Genomic DNA, 22,297 nt, shown 5'->3' with positions numbered 1-22,297 from the left:
ATCCCTGCATGGTTAGGCCTCCATAAAACTCCCAAGGATTCAGGGAGCTTCTGGGCTACTGAACATATGGAGGTGCTGGGAAGGGGCATGGAAGTCCTCAGTCCTTGCCACATATATACCTTGCCCTACACATCTCAACCATCTGGATCTTAATCTGTACCCTTTATCATATTCTTTTATAATAAACTGATAGATAGTAAATAAACTGTTTACTTGAGATCTGTGAGCCACTCTAACAAATTAATTGAAGCCAGGATGGGGATTATGGGAACCTCTAGCTGATCAGCTTCTGCACAGGTAACAACCTGGATTTGCAATTGTTACCTAAAGTGGGGTGGGAGCAGACTTGTGGACTGAGTCCTTAACCTGCGGGATCCGACACTGTCTCCGGATAGGCCAGAATTGAGTTAAATGGTAGGATACCCAGTGGGTGTCACACAATTGCTTGGTGTGGGAAAAGCCCCCACACAACTAGGTTCAGAGGTGTTGTGAATGTGATAGCAGTGCGAGAGTAAAGGAGAAACACAGAGAGAAGGCGAGTTTTTTCCCTACTCATTAGCTTCACAGAATCATCAGAGACCTAGGTTCCTGTCCTTCTCCTGAGAGACTTTCATCCTGATGTTTATTTCCTGGTCCAAAATATTTGCTAGAGCTCTCGCCATTATCTTGGCATCACAGCTTTCATTTTGAGCAGGCAGTACAAGGATGGGTACAAGAAGGGCACTCTTCTTTTTAAGATGATTTTCGTAACACTTCCATTTATCTCTTATTGGCCAGAACTGAGTCTCTTAGTCACATCCTGCTGAGGAAGGCTAGGAAATGTAATATTTTTGCTGAGTGTACCGTCTCTCTACATAGTTTAGGCATTCTGCTAATGAAGAAGAAGGGGAAATGAGTACTGGAAGGCAACTAGCTATCTCTCATCAGTGGACTAAGCATTAAATTCAAATATTAAACAGGTAACAAAACAAAAAAAAACTATATTGAGAAGGAAATAATCAAGATAAAAGAAGAAATCAATTAATTAGTGGTGAGGGAGATTAAAATATTGTACATAGAGAAAGTTATTGATGCTCATTACCAAAGTAATCTCAATGGTTTGGTGGAGACCGAAGGCAGATTGCATAATGCTTGTAAGAAGGACAAAGAACAAATGGTATCTTAGAAAGGGGACAAGACAGGAAGGAGCCTTTGGGGCTTGTTTGGGAGGTGTTATTGGTTGCTTGATTTGAAATGGAGGAGGTTTGACTACAAACATGTAGGTAGAAAGGAAGATGTAAGAGATAGTTGATCTTTTTGTATCTTAGAAGTATGTTTTATTCCTTATTCCTAATTTCTAGAGTAATCGTTTCATTAGTGCCTTGGGATTCTTTATACTCATTAAGCACGTTATTTTTAGTAAGATTAAAAAGAATTGATGATAGTGTGGACACCAACTTGAAACTACAGTCACTAAACAAGGCCTATTTGAAAGGTAGAGTTATTCCTAGAGATCTGTGCACATAGCTTTTCATCTGGCAGAGGGTTGGGGAGGGACACTCTAAGGGACCCAGATAGTTTGAACAAACGTTTTAAAAAATGACCATTACTTTCCATTTCTTTTTAGTGCTGTTTACTTTGAAATTTCAAATAGCAGTAAAGCAAAATTTCTGTTTATCAGAAGTGCTTTGGGGCTAAAAAATGATTGAGACCCATTGCCACAAATGGATATTATTATAAAAAAGTCCTCATTCTCCCATCATTAAGAGACCAATGGGCCTTTTTGCCTGCCATGCCATAGATTTCATCCTCTTCAATTTCTTCCAAATGGAATCGTTCAAGGCCATTCGTCTCAAGGCTTATCTTTAAAATTTTAGCTTAGGTATTGCCATTTTGGAGATTAGAATGGAACCTTTTTATGAGAATCATTGTGTTTGATTTATGAAAAGAGTTTGGAAGAAAGGGAAATTAAAAAGAATGGTCAGAAGCAAATTTCTTTTGCTTATTGAACCCAGAAAGAAGGAAGCACTTTCTCAAATTGACATTTGAAGGCCCTTATTAGTGCATTAGGGAAATGAGATTGTGGAAACTATGACTTCTCTTTAATTTATGGCAATGTGAAGATAATTTGCTCTTCTGACAAATTTAGATTGAAGTTGGGAATTTTAGTGAATCAGTGAAAGCCCTTCTAAATACTGTGCCCATAAGAAGCTAGTATACGTAGCAAACACGCATTTGCCACCTTCATAGGAATAAAAAAAGTTCATTCATAGTCTGAGATATTGGATTGAGATACATACTATTTATATTTAGTCATTTGCACTTTCACTTCATCCAGCCACACAGTGGGTAAAAAAGGTGTTTTACCTTTGACAAGTTAGAAATGTTAAAAATCATGTAAATAGAATTTGAGTAACCCTTGGAGTATATTAGCTTTATTTCCATCAGTTTTAGAGTTTTTTTCTAATAGGATATCTTCTAGATTTGGAGGTGGTTAAAATAAAATGCTCCCCCCCCCCCTCCAAAAAAAACCCACAAACCTCTAGGCCTGTATTAAAAATCTGAGGGGGAGTGGGTGGAGGGATATATTAGTTATTTTCCTCCTGACTTGTGAAATGTATCTCAAGATGTTGGGAAGCCCAGTTCAGCAACTGAAGAAAGCCTTCATTTTATATTACCATAAGAAGCATTTTTATTTTTCCTATTCCTGGCTTCTGATGGAAAATTTCCTGATGGAAAAAAGTACATATTTTTACTTATGTACTTTGAACATATCTGGTTGTCACTGAAGACACTGGAAAATCCTGCAGTTGTAGGTCCACTTGTATATTTAGAACAATTCAAGTGCATCTTCCCCATTTTCCCCACGGGAAAGGCAGTGATTATGTTTGAACTCCTGGTTGCCAGTTTCTAAGGGTGGTAGGTGGTAGGGACTGAGGACAGAAGCCTGGAAACCACATTATTTTCCAGAACTTAATTCTTTATAAAAATCTCTGAGAGGGAAGTAGAGAAATATAGCCTACAAAACCATATTCCCAGTCATCTTTTTAGATGGTCCATTTTAGTCGAGTTGCATTTTATTTTATTTTATTTATTTATTTTTCGAGTTGCATTTTAGAGAGAGAGAAAGAGAAAGAGAGAGAAGCATCTACATGAAAGCAAAGCATCCATTCGCTGCCCCCTGTTGAAGCCCGCAACCTGGGCATGTGCCCTGACTAGAATTGAACTGGCAACCTTCTAGTGCACTGGATGATGCCCAGCCAAGTGAGCCTAAACGGAGCTGCATTTTGAATACAGTGGTTTCTTTACCATAGGTAAAGATTATATTCTAAAAATTCATGCAGTAGGAAAAGTCCAGTTTGAAGAATTTATTTAATGCTTAAAGGAAAATTTAGATTGAAGTTGGGAATTTTAGTGAATCAGTGAAAGCCCTTCTAAATACTGTGCTCACTAAATAAATACTATGTTCATTAAATAAAAGGACAAAGGAAGTCATTGATATTGTAGAAAATATGGATAACATCTTACAAATCTTTAATTAGTAATGAGTACCGTTCACACTCTCCTCCTGTGGTTTCTTAGGACATTGTACTCTTCTCATTTTCTCTCTTGTTCTTTGCCGCCTTCTCCCCCCTTAAGCTCCTTCCATCTCTCAATGGAAGTGTTTCCCAAGTTTTAGTCCTCAGGTTTCATTCTTGATTTTATGACTCTGCTTGAGTCCATTTTTCTTTCCTCTCCCTCTTCCCCAGCCCTTCCCTGTTTCCCCTCCTGAATCCTGTGTCCTGTTCAACTGAATGTGTCTCCTAGACACGCTCACTGGTTGGTCGTTTTGTTGGCACCTTGGAATCTAAATGAGTGACACCTTTACCAAGCAAGGGCTCACTGCACAAAGCATGTAGGAACATACGATAGTCTTGGTTTTTGAGAAAAGAAAAAGCTTTTATTGTGAAGACCACGGCATGGAGATAGGAGGCAAGACTCAAATCTGTCTACCCCACCGAGGGTTTGGAGTTACATTTAAAGAAAATGTGGGGAAGTTATGCATATGCTGTAGAGTTCCGTTATTTCAGCATGAAGAGAGCTCAGGACATAGGCACTAAGGGATCATAGTGTTTCATGCGTCCCATGAATTTGTGTGTGTGTGTGGGGGATGTTTAGTATGTAGTACAGGTTGGCTTTCTACCCGATGACATTGAAATGTTATTCTAGGACGAATTCTCTCCCTAGTGCACGACTGACTGTCCTACTGCCTGATTGCGGCCTTGTTCTGTTATCTCTGAAAAGCAACGTAGAGTCTCCTCGGGAAGAGGACAGGGCCAGTTTAGACTGGTTCTGCAGTCTCACTGAGCTGCCTTCGCAGGCTTGCTTTCCTCCTCTCCCTGCTCTTATCAGCCCTGCTATTCTCTCACCACTCTTTCTCAGGAGGAATTCATCTTTACTTTTAATTCACACGTTTCATAGTTGCTAGATGATGTTTGTCTTCTGTTTCTTGGGTACTCCCCTAATTATAAAAGCAATGTATGTATATTTTTATAGGCATCATACTGTATATGTTTTATTATCTATTGCTTTAAGAAAAGAATTACTTTTATATAAAGCACAGAAGTATAAAACTCAAACTGCCCTGTTTGAGCCCCTACCCCCTTTCTCCTTAAATGTTACTTCCCAAGGATCTGTTTACTTTAGGAATTACCTTCATTGACATGTTTCATTTATGTAAACTATACTTGAATTCAATTATATACCTTCTTTCCCCACCCCTGTCCTGCACAGGTTGCTTTTTTTGTTTATCAATATACTAGAGGCCTGAGGCACAAAATTCATGCAAGGGGCTCGCAGCCGTGGCGGTTTGCCTTGGCCCTCACAGCTGCAGCGGTTTGCCTCGGCCTCCCAGCCCTGGCTTCGTCTATCTAGATTATAGCGGTGTCGAACTCAATCAGAGAAGGGGCCAAAATCTAAAATCCAGCCTAAATCGCGGGCCGAATGGTTTACTGAACAGTCATAAACTGTCATTGTGATGGCAACGCAGCGGAGTGCAGTGATGACAGCGCGGTGCGGGCCACATTGCAAGGCCTGGCGGGACGGATTTGGCCCGCGGGCCTTGTGTTTGACACATGTGAACTCTAGAAGGTTGTCCAGAAGGATGTCTGGAAGGTTGTTTGGCTGTCTGGTCTAATTAGCATATTACACTTTTATTATTATAGATTTTGTACTTCTTTCTGTTTGAATATAAATAATTTTACCTCATTTTTTAAATAGCACTTTGTATTATGGTTGTTTCATTACTTATTTAAGCATTTCCTGATTGATAATTATTTCCATTTGTTTATTATAAAAAGTTGAACATGTTTTAATTTTTTTTAATGAACTTGTATTTTATTTTATTTTTTAAAGATATATTTTATTGATTTTTCAATGAGAGGAAGGAAGAGGGATAGATAGCTAGAAACATCAATGAGAGAGAATTATCGACCAGCTGCCTCCTGCACACCCCCCACCGGAGATGTGCCCGCAACCAATGTACATGCCCTTGACCAGAATCGAACCTGGGACCCTTCAGTCTGCAGACTAACGCTCTATCCACTGAGCCAAGCCAGTTTCAACTGAACTTGTATTTTAGAACACTTAGATTTATAGGAAAATTGCAAAGACAGTACAGAGTTTCTTTCCCTTCCCATTTTCCTCTATTATTAACATTTTACATTTCTGTGGTATGTTTATTTTAATTGATGAGCCAATATTGATGCATTAAATACGAACTTCATTGAGATTTCGTTTTTCTGTTCCAGGATCCTTCCAGGTTACCACATTACATTCACCAGCCTCTTCTTGGTGGGATTCTCTTGGCGGTTCCTTTTTCTCAACTTCCCTTGTTTTTGATGCCTTGACAGTTTTGAGGAATATTGGTCAGGCACTTTGTAGAATATCTGTCACCTGGGATTTGTCTGATGTTTTTCTCATGATTTGACTGTGGTTATGGGTTTTGGGGAAGAAGACCACAGTGTTTAAGTTCATATACATTAAGGTTAACATTGTCCTGTAAAGTTCTCTGGTTTTGATTAGTGCATGATGCCTTATATCTACTATGATAGTATCACATAAAACAGTTTCACTGCCCTAAAAAATCTCCTGTGCACCACCTATTCAAATTTCCACATTTCTGCCCAAATTCCTGGCAACCAATGATCTTTTATCTCTCTCTAGTTTTGCATTTTCCAGTATCATTAGAATCATATAGTATGCAGTCTCTTCAGACTGTTTTTTCCCCTGCTTACATATATGCATTTAAGGTCCCATGTCTTTTCATGGCTTGATACCTCATTTCTTTTTATCACTAACTAGAGGTCCAGTGCACAAATTTATGCATAGGGTGCAGGGGGTGGGGGTCCCCTCAGCCCAGCCTGCACTCTCTCCAATCTGGGACCCCTAGACCAGCAGTCAGACACCCTTCTCATAATTCTGTACTGCTGACTACTAATTGCTCCCCTGCCTGCTTGCCTGGCTTCTAATTGCTCCCCTAACTGGCCACCCCCTGCTGTCCTGATCACCTTTCACAGCCCCTGCGTGCAGGCCTGATCGTTCCCAACTGCACTCCCCACCACCACCAGCCTGCTCGCCCCTCATGCACTCCCCGCCCCCCCCCCCCCCCCCCCCCCCCCCCCCCCCCGGTCTGGTTGCCTCACGCAGCCTGCTTGTTCAATCATTTTGTCTTCCCTCTTGCAATCTGGGGCTCTCGCAGTCCGGGACCCCTTGCTTCTGACCACCCACCTGCAGTGGAGGCAGAAAGGCTCCCGCCACTGCGCTTGCCAGCCCCAAGCCTGGCTCCCCCTGTGGGAGTGCACTGACCACCAGGGGGCAACTCCTGCATTGAGCATCTGCCCCTGGTGTCAGTGCATGACATAGCAGCTAGTTGTTCCACCATTCGGTTAATTTGCATGTCAGAGTTTTATTATATAGGATGATGTCCAAAAGTTCTATGACCATTTTGCTGAAAAGACAAAATGTTGAATTGCCTTCACGCTTTTGTCAAAGACCAGTTGACAATATTTATGTGGTCCATTTCTTGCCTATTCCATTCATCTAAATGTCTTCTTTCACCAATACCATTTTGTTTTAATTACTGTAGCTTAATTATGGTAAGCCCTGAAAATGGGTAATTTGAATCCTCCAACTTTGTTCTTCTACAATACAGTGTTGGCTATTGTAGGTCTGTAACCATTCCATATAAACCTTCCAGTCAGTTTATCCCTTATCTACAAACTAGAGGTCTGGTGCACAAAAATTCGTGTACTATAGGGGGTTCCCTCAGCCTGGTCTGCCCCCTCTCACTGTCTGGGAGCCCTCAGGGAATGTCTTACTGACAGCTTAGGCCCACTCCCTGCGGCTGATCAGGGGAAGGCACCGTCCCCATCATCCTCTTGCTGCTGCTGCCTCTGGCCTCCCTCTGCGGGAGGTGACTCAGTGATCAGGGGAAGGCAACACCCCATCACGCCTCTGCTGCTGCCACTGCCAGCCACACGCTGCTTGAGCCTTGGGCCCTGGGCAGCGGCAGCTGCTTTCCGCAGCTTGCCTAAGCCTCAGGCAGCTGCTGTGGCTTTGTCTGGAAGGACGCAGTGGGGACTTGACACATGTCTTTTGCACAGGCAGCCGCCTGCTAATCAATCGTTACGGTGTGATGGCATGATGACCATTAGCATATTAGCTCTTTATTATATAGGACTAGTTTGCTGAGATTTTGGTTGAGATTGTATTGAATCTGTAAATCAAGTTGGGAAGAAGTGACTCTTTAAAAAAAAAATACTTTATTGATTTTTTTACAGAGAGGAAGGGAGAGGGATAGAGAGTTAGAAACATCGATGAGAAAGAAACATTGATCAGCTGCCTCCTGCAAACCCCCTACTGGGGATGTGCCTGCAACCAAGGTACATGCCCCCGACTGGAATCGAATCTGGGACCCTTCAGTCCGCAGGCTGACACTCTATCCACTGAGCCAAACCAGTTTTGGCAGAAGTGACTTCTTATCAGTATTGAGTCTTCCAATTCATGAACAGGAAATATCTCTTAATTATTTAGATTTTCTTTTTAATGAGACCTATATTGTTTTTTACATATAGAACTTATACATAACTTTGTTAGATCATATATAAGTATTTTATTTTTTGGTGCTATTGTATGGTATTTTAAAAAATTTTAACATTCTAATTGTTCATTGATAATAAATAAGAAAGCAATTGATTTTTGTTTATGAATTTTGTATCATGATCTTGCTATTCTTACATAATAGTTCTAGAAGTTCTTTTGTCATTTTTTTCAGATTTCCTGTGTATCCTATCATTTGCAAAGAAAAAACAACTTTATTTATTCTTTCCAACTTTTATACTTTTTTTTCTTTTCTTGTCAGTTGTACTAGTAAGTCTTCTGGTACCATGATAGGAGTGGAAAGAGGGGGCATCCTTGCCTATCCCAATCTGAGGGACAAAGTATTCAGTTTTTCACAATTAACTGTGATTAGCTGAGGACTTTCTATAAGTGTTTTTTTATAATGTTAAGGAAATGTCTCTAATTCCTAGTTTGCTGAGAAATTTATCATGAAAAAGTGTTGGCATTTGTCAAATGCTTTTCCGCATCAATTCATATGATGATATAGCATGATTTTTCTACACTAGTCTGCTGATAAGTGATATTAATTTTTTGAATATTGAACCAGTTTTGAATACTTGGAATAAATCTCAACTGGTAAGGACGTGCATATTATTTTTATATATTGGTGGATTGGTTTACTTATAAATTGAGGATTTAAAAAAAAATCTATGCTTATGAAAGATATATATTTTCTTTTTTTTTAAATGCCTTTATCTGGTTTTGGCATTAGAGTAATGCTAGCCTTAAAGAGTGAGTTGAGAAGTATTCCTTCTGCTTCTGTTATCTGGAAGAGATTGTGGTGGATTGATATAATTTATTTTTTCAATGTTAGGTAGAACCCATCTGGGTTTGCTGCTTTCTGTTTTGGGAGGTTATTAACTATTGATTCAATTTCAATTATATATATATATATATATATATATATATATATATATATATATATATATAAAGCAAAAATCAATTGCTTTCTTATTTATTATCAATGAACAATTAGAATGTTAAAATTTTTTATATATATATATATATATTTTTTTTTCCCCATGCAGTTGATCTGTTTCTTCTTGTGTGCATTTTGTGTTTACGGAATTTGTTTTTTTCATCTATGATTTCAAAATTCGTTGGCAATAGTGTTGTTTTTAGTATTCCTTTATTATCATTTTATTGTCCAGGGGATCAGTAATGATGAGACCCCTATTTTTCTTTTAATATTGATAAATTATATCTTCTCTCTTTATTTATTTATTTCTTTTGGTTAGCCTCGGTAGAGATTTATCAGTTTGATTTTTTTTTTCTTCAAAGACCAAGGTTTTGATTTTGTTGATTTTTTTCTCTATTGGTTTTCTGTTACTTTCAGCTCTAATTTTTATTATTTTTTTCTTTTACTTGGTATAGGCTTAAATTGCTCTTGTTTCTCTACTTCCCTAAAGTGGAAGCTTATTTAGCTTATTGATTTTTTTTTTTTCACTGAGAACTATATTGCAGTCCTTTGTGTTAATATTCTATTACATCAAGTTTAATTGGCACATAGTCATTCATAAAGTGGATTTGACATTATTTTCTTAACTTGTGTATTATTTAATATCATTGTGAAAAACCTATGCACATCTTTGCTCACATTTCTGATGAATTACCTAGAATTAATTCCAAAAGGGAAATTCTTGAGGTAAGAGATTATAATTGTAATAATACATCAAGCTATTCATTTAAGCTCTGTGCACTTTTCTGTATATTTGATATCCTCTAATAATAAATCCTTAAAAAAAAACACAAAACACCTATATTCAAAGTGATGGGGAGGCATTCAAGTTTTAAAGGTCCTTATATATATTGTTTATACAAGTATTCATGGATAAAATGATATTGTTTGTTATTTAACTTGAAATATGCCAATGTCTTCCCTACACCAAGAAAAGTAGGAAGATGGATAAAATAAGAAATGTAGAATGCTGATAGCAGTCAAAGCTAAAATCATGGTTATATAGAAATTTATGATATTATTTCTTTTCTTGGGTGTTTTAAAAAATTTATAATAAAAAGTTAAAAATATACAGTTATGAGTTAGAATTTTGTTGCTTCTAATTTGTCAGCTTTCAATGCTGTACATTTTGGATAATGTTAGTTTATCCAGGACTACAGCTCTTCATTTCAATGATTTATCTTGATAGTTGCAACTGAAAATGAACTTGAGTTGAGGTTATGTCAAAACAAGATAAAATGGTCTTATAAAATATGGCACCAAGTTATTAGTAATCAAAGAAATGCAAATTGAAGCAGTAATTAGGTACCATTTTGGCTTATCTAATTGGCACAATTTTTTTTTTTTTTTTTGTAATAGCAATATTCAATACTGTTTAGAGTTAGGAAGAAAGACATACTAATTCACTGATGGTAAAAGCGTAATTCAGTACAAACATTTTAGAAAGTAACATGGCAACATGATTAAAGAATCTGAAAAATATTCAAATTTGTTGACCCAATAATTGCTTTTGAAAAAATTTAACCTTTGGAAATAATTAAAATTGTGGACAAATAGTGATGAATAAGAATGCTTGTCCCAGATTTATTTATAATAATGAAATATTATAAAGTCTCAAGATGTTCAATCCCAAGAAATGGCTACACGGTTTATGATATCACTATTGACCTAACACTGAAGATGACATTTCAGAACAGTGATGTGCATCCCAACACAACGAAGGAACACGCTCCTGACAAAAGAAGAGCTCGTGCAGGTGTGGTTCTCAGAGAGAGTACAGACGGGAAGAGGGATGTGGTTTTTGTTTGTTTGCTTCCTTGTTCCCATGGAGAATAACTATTTTAGAAGAAATGATGAAAGGTAATTTTAATGTAATAGTGTTACATTTTTTAAAAGCTAAAAACAAAATTGTATATTTGTCATAGTATTATATATGTGTCACAGCACATATATATGTACATACACAGAAAAAAAGGTTTGCAAGGAAAGACAATGAAAATTGTGGAATCAGAAAACATATACACACACACACACATACACACACACACACCTTTTAATTGTTCTGACTCTGGAGATTGGATCAGTTTATCAGACACTTGGCATGCCTGATCTCAGCTATCTGTCATAGCAGGTGCCTTAAAAAAATTCTCCTGCTCAAAGACCTGAAACTTACTAGTAGTAAAGGAAGTGGGAAAATATTTGCCTTAGGTTCAGCAGAGCCTCAGAAGACCATGTGTATCAGCAAGAATATGAGACAGAGTGTGGCCAGAGTTAGTTTGAAGATTCATGCACTTCCCTAAGTTACTTCCAATAGCAAAAATAAAAGAAGAGCTTGATATTCTCCTGGAAACATGGTCAGTATGCAGGAAAATGTTGCCTCTGTGAAGGAGTAGGAGGAGGGTGAAACCATACCTATATTTTATATAAATACATAAATACCGGCACAGAATTATATATTATAATGTATCTAATGGACATATGATCAAAGGGATACTTCAGTTCATTGCTTGAAAAATCACAGAGAAAGCTGAGAAGTACAAAATGCATAGACAAAACGGCCTAGGCTCACTAGCAGCCAACAGGGTAAGAGATTGTAAGTAAACACTCTAGAGAATTTAAAAAGCAGCAGTACTTACACTCCAGGAAAGCAAAGAAGTAATACAGAGCAGTATTTCTCCATCCTTTGGAGGTGGGAGGTTGGAAGGAGTGGCTCTACTGGCATATTGAACAGCACAGGTTTCAGTGTAAAAACAACCAGTACCCTGAGAACTACTAACATGCTAATACAGAAATTTACTACATGAGAATGCAAGGAAAAGGAAAAGAAGTGTGTGTGTGTATAATCCTACCTAATAAAAGAGAAACATGCAAATTGACAGTAACTCCAGCCACGCCCACCAGCCAATCAGGAGCAAGCATGCAAATCAACCCAACAAGATGGCGGTTAATTTGCATATCCAGGCACAGAGCAAAGACCGAAGACAGCATAGAAGGAAGCCAAGCCCTGCAGAAGGGAGTAAAGCAGCAGGGAAGCAGGCAGGGCTTTGGAGAAGGGAGGGAAGCAGGCAGGACTTTGGAGAAGGGTGCAGATAGTCCTATTCTTGCAGGAATCTTCCTGCAATGAGCTTCTAGTTCTAAAATAAGTAAGAAGAATTAAGGGGCCAAGAATAAGCAAGATGATTTTGAAGAAAAACAATTTTGAAGAACAAAGGTTGTTTGTGCTAAATATCAAGTCTTATTATAAAGCTATAGTTAGGTACTGTGACAAGATTAGAAAGTTCAGAAACATCCATGAATATATGAAAACTTGATTACAAGAAGCTGACATTACAAATCATGGAGTAGAGAATGAATTATTCAATGTTTAACACTCGTTCAATTTCTACATAGAAGAGAAAGAATCCCTGTCTGATACTATACTTTAAAACATATAAATATTCACACACTATGCCAGGAAAGCTGCTCATCCCCCATGCGCGCACGACCCCTCCCTCTCGCCCCCGCTTTGATAACTGGTTACTTAATCTAATTTTTTTACAGTCTAAAACTGTGTGGTCAACTTAATCTTTACTAAATCTCATTCAATGCGTCTTTGTCAAGAACCTTTTGGGTGCCTAATATTGTTAGATATTATGAGTGAAAGAAAAGAAATATGCTAATCTTTGCCTTTGTAAGGCTTATGGGAATCTTGTTTATGACTTTTTCATTTTTCTAAAAGATATGAGTTCAATTTATAGAAGTTCATGCTGGATTTCACCTTACCTGGGTTCTCTATGGGTTGAAGGAATTTGAAAGTCTTCTTAGGTATCACTTCTGCTGAGATAAAAACAAAGTTGGCTTTTCCTTTGTTTTAGCAACAGCGGACTGTCTACAGACTGACTCTAGTTAAAGCATGGAATGTGGATGAACTCCAAGCCTATGCTGAGCTGGTGTCTCTAGGACGTCCTGACTTCATCGAAGTGAAGGTAAGCCCCTGCTGGCCACTGCTGTGCCCTTTTCCTGTGACGCTTTGTTAATCATCCTAGAGTTAACATTTTTTAGATTTTATGGGAGGCCCAGATGTTTATGTATTTATTCAGAAATATTAATCAAGAACCAGCACTGTTCTAGTCATTGGAGATAGTAGCAGTTAAAACTAAGCATTAGTTCTCACAAAAGCATAATTTTGGTGAGAGGTAGACAATCGTCACAAACTGAATAATTATAAACTACATATGGTTGACCAGTGAACAATGCGGGGTTAGGAGCATACTTGAAAATTCATGTATAGCTTTTAACTCCCCATAAGCTCAACTACCAAAAGCCTACTAAGACCAGAGCCTTATTAATAATAGAAACAATTAAGATATACACTGAGTGGCCATATTATTATGATCTCTGAACGTATAATAATCTGACCACTCAGTGTATATCCTATATAATAAAAGACTAATATGCAAATTTTCCCTCAACCAGGAGTTCGACCAGCAGGCAGGCCAGCCAACTGCCCATGTCCCCTCCCTTTGGCCTGGCTGGCCGGACCCCACCCATGCACGAATTTATGAACCACACCTCTAATATATATGCATATATACAATACATTGAGTGGTCAGATAATTATGCATTCAGAGATCATAATAATCTGACCACTCAGTGTGTATAATATGTTACATATGTTATATTCTATATTCTTACAATAAAATAAGCTAGAGGAAAGACAATTTTATTAAGAAAATCATAAAGTTGAGAAAATACATTTATAGTATTTATTGAGAAAAATGTGTCCATAAATGGACTTGTGCAGTTCAAACCCATACTTTTCAAAAGTCAACTGTAGTAACAATATGCTGGGAAATCAAAGTGTTATAGTGAATAATTGGTTGGCTTTTAAATAAATTTCTATTATGGAAAATTTCAAACATATAAGAATTGGAGAGACTGGCTTAATTTACTCTATTTGTCCATAACCCAGCTTCAAAAATTGTCAACTCATGTTTCAGCTATATTCTTACCCATTTTCTCACTTTACCATATTATTAGAAGCAAATTCCCACATTATATCATTGACTCACAACTGTTTAAATATATAACTCTAAAAGATGTGTATTCATTTTAAACACTTATGCAAAATACTCTTCTCATAACTAAACAACTTTAACAATAATTTTTTTTTTAAATTTTATTTTATTGATTTTGTACAGAGAGGAAGGGAGAGAGATAGAGAGCTAGAAACATCGATGAGAGAGTCATCGATCAGCTGCCTCCTGCACACCCCGCACTGGGGATATGCCCGCAACCAAGGTACATGCCCTTGACCGGAATCGAACCCGGGACCTTCAGTCCCCAAGCCGACGCTCAATCCATTGAGCCAAACCGGTTTCGGCTAATTTTTAAGTATTAGCACATATTGGGTTTCAAACTGGACCAATTATTAAAACAGTATTTAAAATATATATATATATATTTTAGAGTGGAAGGGAAAGGGAGAGAGCCTGCACGCCCCACACTGGGGATGGAGCCTGCATCCGGGCATGCGCCCTGACCGGAATGGAACTGTGACTCCTGGTCCATAGGGCGACACTCAACCACTGAGCCATGCTGGCTGGGCTCAACGTAATTTTAAATCTGGATTTAAAAGGGCCATTCATTGTAAATACATTATTTTTCTCTTAAATGTCTGTCTTTTAATCTAATTTCTCTTCCATATGCTTTTTCCTCTTTGTAATTTATTTTGTTGATGAAAGTGATTATTTATCCTGGCTTGTTCCCCATTTTTATATTTTAGATTCTGCTGATTGTATTTTCCTATGTTTTCTATATTTCCTGTGGATTGGTAGTTAAATCAAGAAAAGATTGATTTATCTAGGTGATAAACGGAGATGGAAACAATAAAATAAAATAAGAAAAGAGAAGATTGATCAGATTCTTGTGTGTGTGTGTTTGCATTTCAAGATTATTGGTGGTATTGTATACTTCCAGCAGGAGACATATAATGTCTGGTTATCTGTGTCATGGTTTTGCCAATATTTCATTCATTTTATTTGTTGGGTTTATTTATTTTTATTCCAGAGAGGGAGCAAAGGGGGCAGGAGAGAGAGAGAAAGAGAGAGAGAGAGAGAGTGAGCGCGCGCAATGTGAGAGAAATACATCAATCGGCTGCCTCCTGTTTGCATCCCTGACCAGGGATTGAACCTGAAACCTAGATATGTGCCCTGATTGGGAATCTAACCTGTGTTGCTCCAACCAATTTAGCCACTCCAGCCAGGGCTTTGCCAGTGTTTCTTTGGGATGGATTCCTGTAAGTGGGTTGATGCATATATTGTTTTGCTGATATTGTGGTTGGCTATTCTAGATATCATAAGCCAGAAGGCTTTTCTGAGAAGATGACTTTCAAAACGTACTAAAAAGCAACATAAATATGCAAAGGCTTGGGGTTGGAGTGTTCGAGCAAATGGCACAGATAGTGTATGGAGGTCCTCTGTGATCTCTGTGGGGCAGCTGGAGTTGGCAGTGACAGAAGATGGATCAGAGAAGTGGGGTCTTTCAGGCAAGGATAAGAGGATTGGATTTTATGCCAAATTTCATGGTAAGCTTTTCTTTATACTAGATGTACTTCCAAAGTGTTTTAAGCTGGAGGATTATATGTCTGATTTATGATTATAAAACAATAGCTTGCTGCTGTCATAAATAGAGTACAGAAGGCAGTAGTAGAAGTAGGCAGACCAGTTACAAAGCTATTGCTTAATCCAAACAAGACATGTGATATTAATAGATTGGGGAAGGTCATTGGTAATATATGTTAGAGAAATGTGGCTGCATTTAGGATAAATTTTGGAAGTAAAACCAACAGAACTTATTGCTAGATGATGATATGTAGGGAGTGAAAGAACAAAAGGAATCATAATAGCATTGGATTTTTAGCTTAAACAGTTGTGTGGATGTGGAACAGTTTACTGAGATGGAAAGATCCAGGCAGGAGGAAGGTAAGTTTGGGAAGTAATTTTACGTGTTCTATGTTGGTCTTATTAAATTTGAACCACATATAGGTTCAAAGAGGCCACAGATCATATACAATGAGTGGCCAGATTATTATGATCTCTGAACACATAGTAATCTGGCCATATATATATATATATATATATATATATATATATGTGTGTGTGTGTGTGTGTGTGTGTGTGTGTGTGTGTGTGTATATATATATATATATATATATATATATATATATATATATATATGAAGCCCAGTGCATGGATTCGTGCATGGGGGGTCTGGCTAGCTTGGCCAGAGGGAGGGGACATGGATGGTTGGCTGGCATGCCTGCTGATCAGACTCCTGGTCAAGGGGGCAATTTGCATATTAGCCTTTTATTACATAGGAGATCATAATAATCTGACCACTCAGTGTAAGTGTGGAGGTCAGCTCTGACAGAGACAGGACTTGGGTTTAAAGCACAGAAGACTAGGTACTTTTAACTTCAGTTGAAGACTGAATTAGGACAAAATTCACCCACTGGCACAGAATGGCATTTGGAGATTTATCCCTTGTCTATGCTGTTGGTGAAAAAGTTTTCCAGGACCTATCCCTCAAAAGGGATTGGTGTTAAAATTTAATAGTGCCTCCAGGTCACAAAATGGCTCTGAAGATGTGAAATGGATAGTGCCAATTGACCTGGGTTAGTGATAATGCCTGGGGCTCTTTGCAGAAGCAAACACAGTACTGTTCATATCCTTTGTCTGTATTTCCTGGATGTGTGTGTATGTGGTGGGTGCCAGAGTCCCCCATAGTCTGCACACACTGGTGTCTCAAGTGGGGAAGAGGGAAGAGCACAGCTTTTTTCTTTTTCTTTTTTAAAATATATTTTTATTGATTTCAGAGGAGAAGGAGAGATTGAAACACCAATGATCAGAGGGAATCACTGACTGGCTGCCTCTTGCATGCCCCCTACTAGGGATCGAGCACACAACCTGGGCATGTACCCTTGACCGGAATCGAACCTGGGACCCTTCAGTCCGCAGGCCGATGCTATATCCACTGAGCCAAATCGGGTAGGGCAAGAGCACAGCTTTGATACATTCCTGAAAGGTGCTGAAGGAGCTGGGACAGGTTACTATCTTCCTTGAGTCTATACTTCCTCAAGATTAAAATTAGAATAATAGTAGCAATGTAATAGCTTTATTTTGAGAAATTCATTGGGGTAATGGGTTTGCCTGGATTCAGTAAATGTTTAACTCACTTTCCATTAAGCACATTTATTTAAACTAAATCAATAGAAGCTATTCATTACATTGATTTCCTCTTTTCTTTCAGTACTAGTCTTGTAAAATACTTTTTTTCTATTATATGCCCAGTAAATTAACATATATTTTAGCTTTGTTAGGCTTAAATAGGCCTTTATTTGCTATCCTGAGAATCTTAACCATCATTATTACTTGTTTGTGAAAATGTGTTTCATGTTACAAACATTTGTCTCATTGAAAACTTTTATAACACTATTTATAAATGAAATACTACCTTTGTATTCTCTCCTGGCATTGTACCTTGAGAATAGTAAGTACTCAGTAATTATTTGCTGCCAAATGATACAAGACTCTCTTACCCTTTGCACTGCAGCTGTCTAGAAGAACCCAATCTTTGCAGAATGCATCTTGCAAAACATGGGTTAGCATAGCCTCACGCTTTCTGTGAAGATAAGGAATAATAGCAGTTGTTCATGTACATGGTAATACCTAACTAGTGTTTATCAGTTGGTTCATGATCATTAAAGAGCAGACAAATTCTGAGTAATATGAATGAAATTTTACATTAGACCAGAAAAGAGTTCTGGGGTTTCTTATCATAGAAGAGTTTGTTTCTTGATCTTTAGGTCATTTAGCATAGATTGGTTGTGGGTCCAGAGAAGAATTGGCCTCAAAGCCATGTTGAGAAACTTGGGCTGTTTGTTTTTTAATGACATTCTGCAGCATTAAACCCCAAACATGTCATCCCTATACCCTGAAAATGCTGTGGGCTGTGCTTTTCACTACAACGTGAAGATGTACAAATATAGTCCTGTTCTTTGGGAACTTTCTTTAGGTTTGCTTGTTACTCCTCAACCTGTAGATTCTGGAGTGAATGATTACTTTCCAGTTGCCACATTGTGCCCATCTGTTTTCTTTCTTTAAAAATTTTTTTTAATTGATTTTTTACAGAGAGGCAGGGAGAGGGATAGAGAGGTAGAAACATCGATGAGAGGGGAACATCGATCAGCTGCCTCCTGCACACCCCCTCCTGGGGATGTGCCCACAACCAAGGTACATGCCCTTGACCGGAATCGAACCTGGGACTCTAGAGTCCGCAGGCTGACACTCTATCCACTGAGCCAAACTGGTTTCGGCCCATCTCTTTTCTTAAAGTTGTTTTTTTTTCAAAGTTGTGAGGAAAGAACATGATGTTGGTAATAAATGGGGAGGGTCTGGGGTGTGGTGGTGGGGTGAGAAGGTGGCAGATAGCTGTGATATGAGGGAAACTGATAGTGGTTTTAGATAGTTCAGGGTTAAGTGAGCAGGAATAAAGTCAGCACAGGTTATTGGTAGACCAGAGTTTGGAAGAAGCGAAGAAGCCAAGGCAGAGAGCACCAGAGAGGAGGCATTAGGAGCTATGCTGGTGAGGGCTCAGGGGTTCTGAAAGTGACTTCACAGACAGGTTCACTGAAACCGGTTTCTGCCCATAACATTTCTGTCATGGTGAAGGCTCACGCTCTGTGGATGGTTCAAGCTACCCGTACTGCCGACCCCAGCAGATTTGGTTTGGTTAAAATGAGAACTTGGCCGAAGCCGGTTTGGCTCAGTGGTAGAGCATCGGTCTGCGGACTGAAAGGTCCCGCGTTCGATTCCGGTCAGGGGCATGTACATTGGTTGTGGGCACATCCCCGGTGGGGTGTGCAGGAGGCAGCTGGTCCATGTTTCTCTCTCATTGACATTTCTAGCTCTCTATCTCTCTCCCTTCCTCTCTGTAAAAAATCAATAAAATATATTTTTTTAAAAATGAGAACTTTTATGTGAAAGTGCTTTGGAAAGTGCTATAAAGCATCATGCGAATGTGTAGAGAAATATTATGTGAAGGCATAATAATGAACTGGGTGGCATTCATCCTCTAATTTCATTTCCAAGCCAAATATCTTCTTAATATTTCATGATTTATTATTGCTGAATAAGAAATATTAAACCAAAGCCATTGTCATGAGTATAAGATCTTATCTAAAAACCTCTGCTTCAATGAACTTTTTAAATATTAAAAATAAATTCCTTTGAAATAACTGTTCCATACATGGGTGTTCACATAATTCATACATTATAAACAGTATTTAAATTGAAGTAAAGTTTGTTTTTGTGACCAATTTTATCAATAAATCCTTTTTACACATTTGGGTATGTTTAGCATAATTTTTCATCCATGCTTTCTTAAAGACTTTATTCTTGCTTTTTTAATTCACTGACAACTCAGACTCAATTTAGTGAATTCAATAAATTATTGGGCTAATAAAGAAGATTCTCTTGTTTGCTAGAACTAAGCTGGGTCACCTAAGGTTTGTGTCCAGCAAAGGTCATCTCAGTCTAGTAGACCAGCAATCTTCTTGCACAGCCATCTGGAACAGAGCGTTCTGCAGAGCTCATCTGAGTTTTCAGCCAAGCCCTGGCTCTGCCATCTGTAGGGTCAGGGTCACTCTGCAGAGTTCATTTGTGGATTTTTCATTAATGTCATTCTACCCCCTTTAATGAGTGTGTGTGTGTGTGTGTGTGTGTGTATGAAAGAGAGAGAGAGATAGGGAGAGAGAGAGAGAGAGAGGGAGAGAGAGAGAGAGAGAGAGGTTTTTTTATTTCAGTATTCCCTACTTAATAGTAGCATATCTAGAATATTCAAACCATTTGTTAAGAAAGTTTGATTCTGAAGTATTTGAAGAGCCTACAAAGATAAGATATCCAATATTATTTAAAAATGAATTATTTATCATTATGTAATCTACCAGTAGAGAACTTAGTTATGAAATGTGTTTGGATTTTATATGACTGGGCTGTCAGGTAGAGTTCAAAACAGAACCAAAGTTATTTCACTGAATAAGAATTTTTATAGAGGTGAGATACATTTAGGTGTGCTTAGATGCTTTTATACACATCCTCGTAAGTATTTCCTATTTGGCATGAGTGTGTGTGTGTGTGTGTGTGTGTGCGCAAAATGCGTTACAAAGTGATATCTTTAAAGAATAAGTAGTAATAATGGGATCCCTATCCAGCCTTTAATATAAAATTTACCATCCTCACATCTAAACTGTACCACAAAATGGGAGCTCAGTTTATTTTCCCAGTGAATAAACTGTTCGGTGAATTTATATGGCTGTCAACTATGCCTGCATTATTATTCTAGTGGACTGTCAACCCTTGAGAATTAATCTATTATAGATCCCAAAGGAATCTGAATGGAAAGATATGTTATTGGCTCAAATAATATTGTGGTACATGACACGAGCACAGGTACCCACGCACCAGCACTGTCATGGAGTGAAAAGAACATCGACCAGCCCGGGAGCTCCAGTGCTGTCCTTGTCACTAACTCCTTGTATTAGTTCCCAAGCAATTTATCTTCTTTGTAACACCTTCTTCACTTTGAAATACAGATGGGATTGATTTGGATGAACTCTAGAAACCTTTTTAGCTCTGAAATTTTCTCTATGACATGTAAACAGGTCTGTAATTGTCTAACTATTGTCATGTTTCCACAGGGTGTTACCTACTGTGGAGAGAGTTCAGCAAGCAGTCTTACCCTGGCCAACGTGCCCTGGCATGAGGAAGTCGTGCGCTTCGTCCGTGAACTGGTGGGTCTGATCCCTGACTATGAAATTGCTTGTGAACATGAACATTCCAATTGCCTCCTGATTGCTCACAGAAAGGTAAGAGTAATGTGAATATGATTTCTTCTGCCACCCTTATTCTTCTTTCTCCTTTCTTCTTTTTTCTCTTATTTTCCCCTTACCTTATAACAGTGAATATCTGCTTGTTTGCTACCTTTCCTAAAACAATAATTTTTTAAAAAACCCTAAAGTCTGTCTGTTGGGCTCATAAATGCTCTTCTTTTGTGTGAAATTACTTTGTATTTATCCTCACATAGGCATTTGTAGTGCTTTCTGGATTGTAATGGCACATGCTGAAAAACAAAAGCAAAACTGCTTGTAATAACCTCTAGGCCTTTTCCGGGGTGACGAGGGAGAACGAAAAAGTAAACAACCTCCATATAAGTGTTTCTGACTTGTTAAGAAATACTGAGGTATTTGTCATATTTTAGATCAGAGATTTTGGTTCAGGACTCTATTTCCATTTTTTCCCCCTTCAGTGCTTTTATTATGCAGGATATATGAATCCAGTGTATTTCTTAAGTAAGTAATGCCTAGCAAAGAAAAAATTCAGCTCTTTGTATTGTAGATGTAGGCCATTAAAATAAGAAGGGAAACTGATCAGGAGGCTAAGTGTTAGAACAGCTGTTATAAAATGTCCTTATGGAAATATTTTCACAGAAACAATATAGTATCTGGAATGCTATTCAGGTGAGGTATGTGATGTATAGATGGGTTGGGGGTTGTTGAGGCTAGATGATGGATACATAGAGGTTTATACTACTCTACCTAGTTTCTAATTCAAATTCTCCATTAAAAATGCTTTTTTAAAGTAGTAGACATGGATGAACCTTGAAGACACTGTAGTAGGTGGAAAAACGTCTGACACAAAAGGCCACATATTGTATGATTTCATTTTAGGAAATGTTCAGAGTAGGTAAACCCATAGAGACAGGAAGTAGATTGATGGCCAGGAACTAGGGAAGAACAGATTGGAAAGTGATTGCTGATATCTATGGGATTTCTTTTTGGGGTAATGAGAATGTTCTTGAATTATATGGTGGTGTTGGTTGCACATGTTCATAACTATGCTACTGAATTGTATACTTTAAAAGGTTGAATTTTATGGTATGTGAATTATATCACGATTATATACTAAAAAATTAGAAAGATCAAGGGTGGGCTACTGTCATACTGGTTTGTTGGTGATGAACTCATGTCCTTAGTATTTTCTTATCTGGAAAACCCTTTATCTGTCCTTTTCTAAATGATAGCCTTGCTGGTTAGGGTAATCTTGGTTGCTTTTCATTTCTGAATGTTTTATGCTGGTGGTCGGCAAACTGCGGCTCACGAGC

General features: G+C 38.1%; 1 protein-coding gene across 2 annotated transcripts in view; it reads left to right on the top strand.

Annotated features, from left to right (window-relative positions):
• Positions 1-22,297, top strand: part of LOC118703683 (S-adenosyl-L-methionine-dependent tRNA 4-demethylwyosine synthase TYW1) — a 105,521-nt gene that overhangs the window by 72,509 nt on the left and 10,715 nt on the right. The window contains exons 14-15 of one of the 2 annotated variants that reach the window (XM_045571228.1): positions 12,952-13,062; positions 20,835-21,002. In XM_045571228.1, the coding sequence (XP_045427184.1) occupies positions 12,952-13,062; positions 20,835-21,002 (279 nt within the window). The remainder of the gene's footprint in view (positions 1-12,951; positions 13,063-20,834; positions 21,003-22,297) is intronic. The other variant, XM_045571230.1, reaches the window with a different exon arrangement.

Source organism: Pipistrellus kuhlii, unplaced genomic scaffold (genome assembly GCF_014108245.1).
Source record: "Pipistrellus kuhlii isolate mPipKuh1 unplaced genomic scaffold, mPipKuh1.p scaffold_m20_p_4, whole genome shotgun sequence".
NCBI classification, from domain to species: Eukaryota; Metazoa; Chordata; class Mammalia; order Chiroptera; family Vespertilionidae; genus Pipistrellus; species Pipistrellus kuhlii.
The sequence above is the reverse complement of the archived record's forward strand: the minus strand, read 5'-3'. Positions and strand labels throughout refer to the sequence as shown.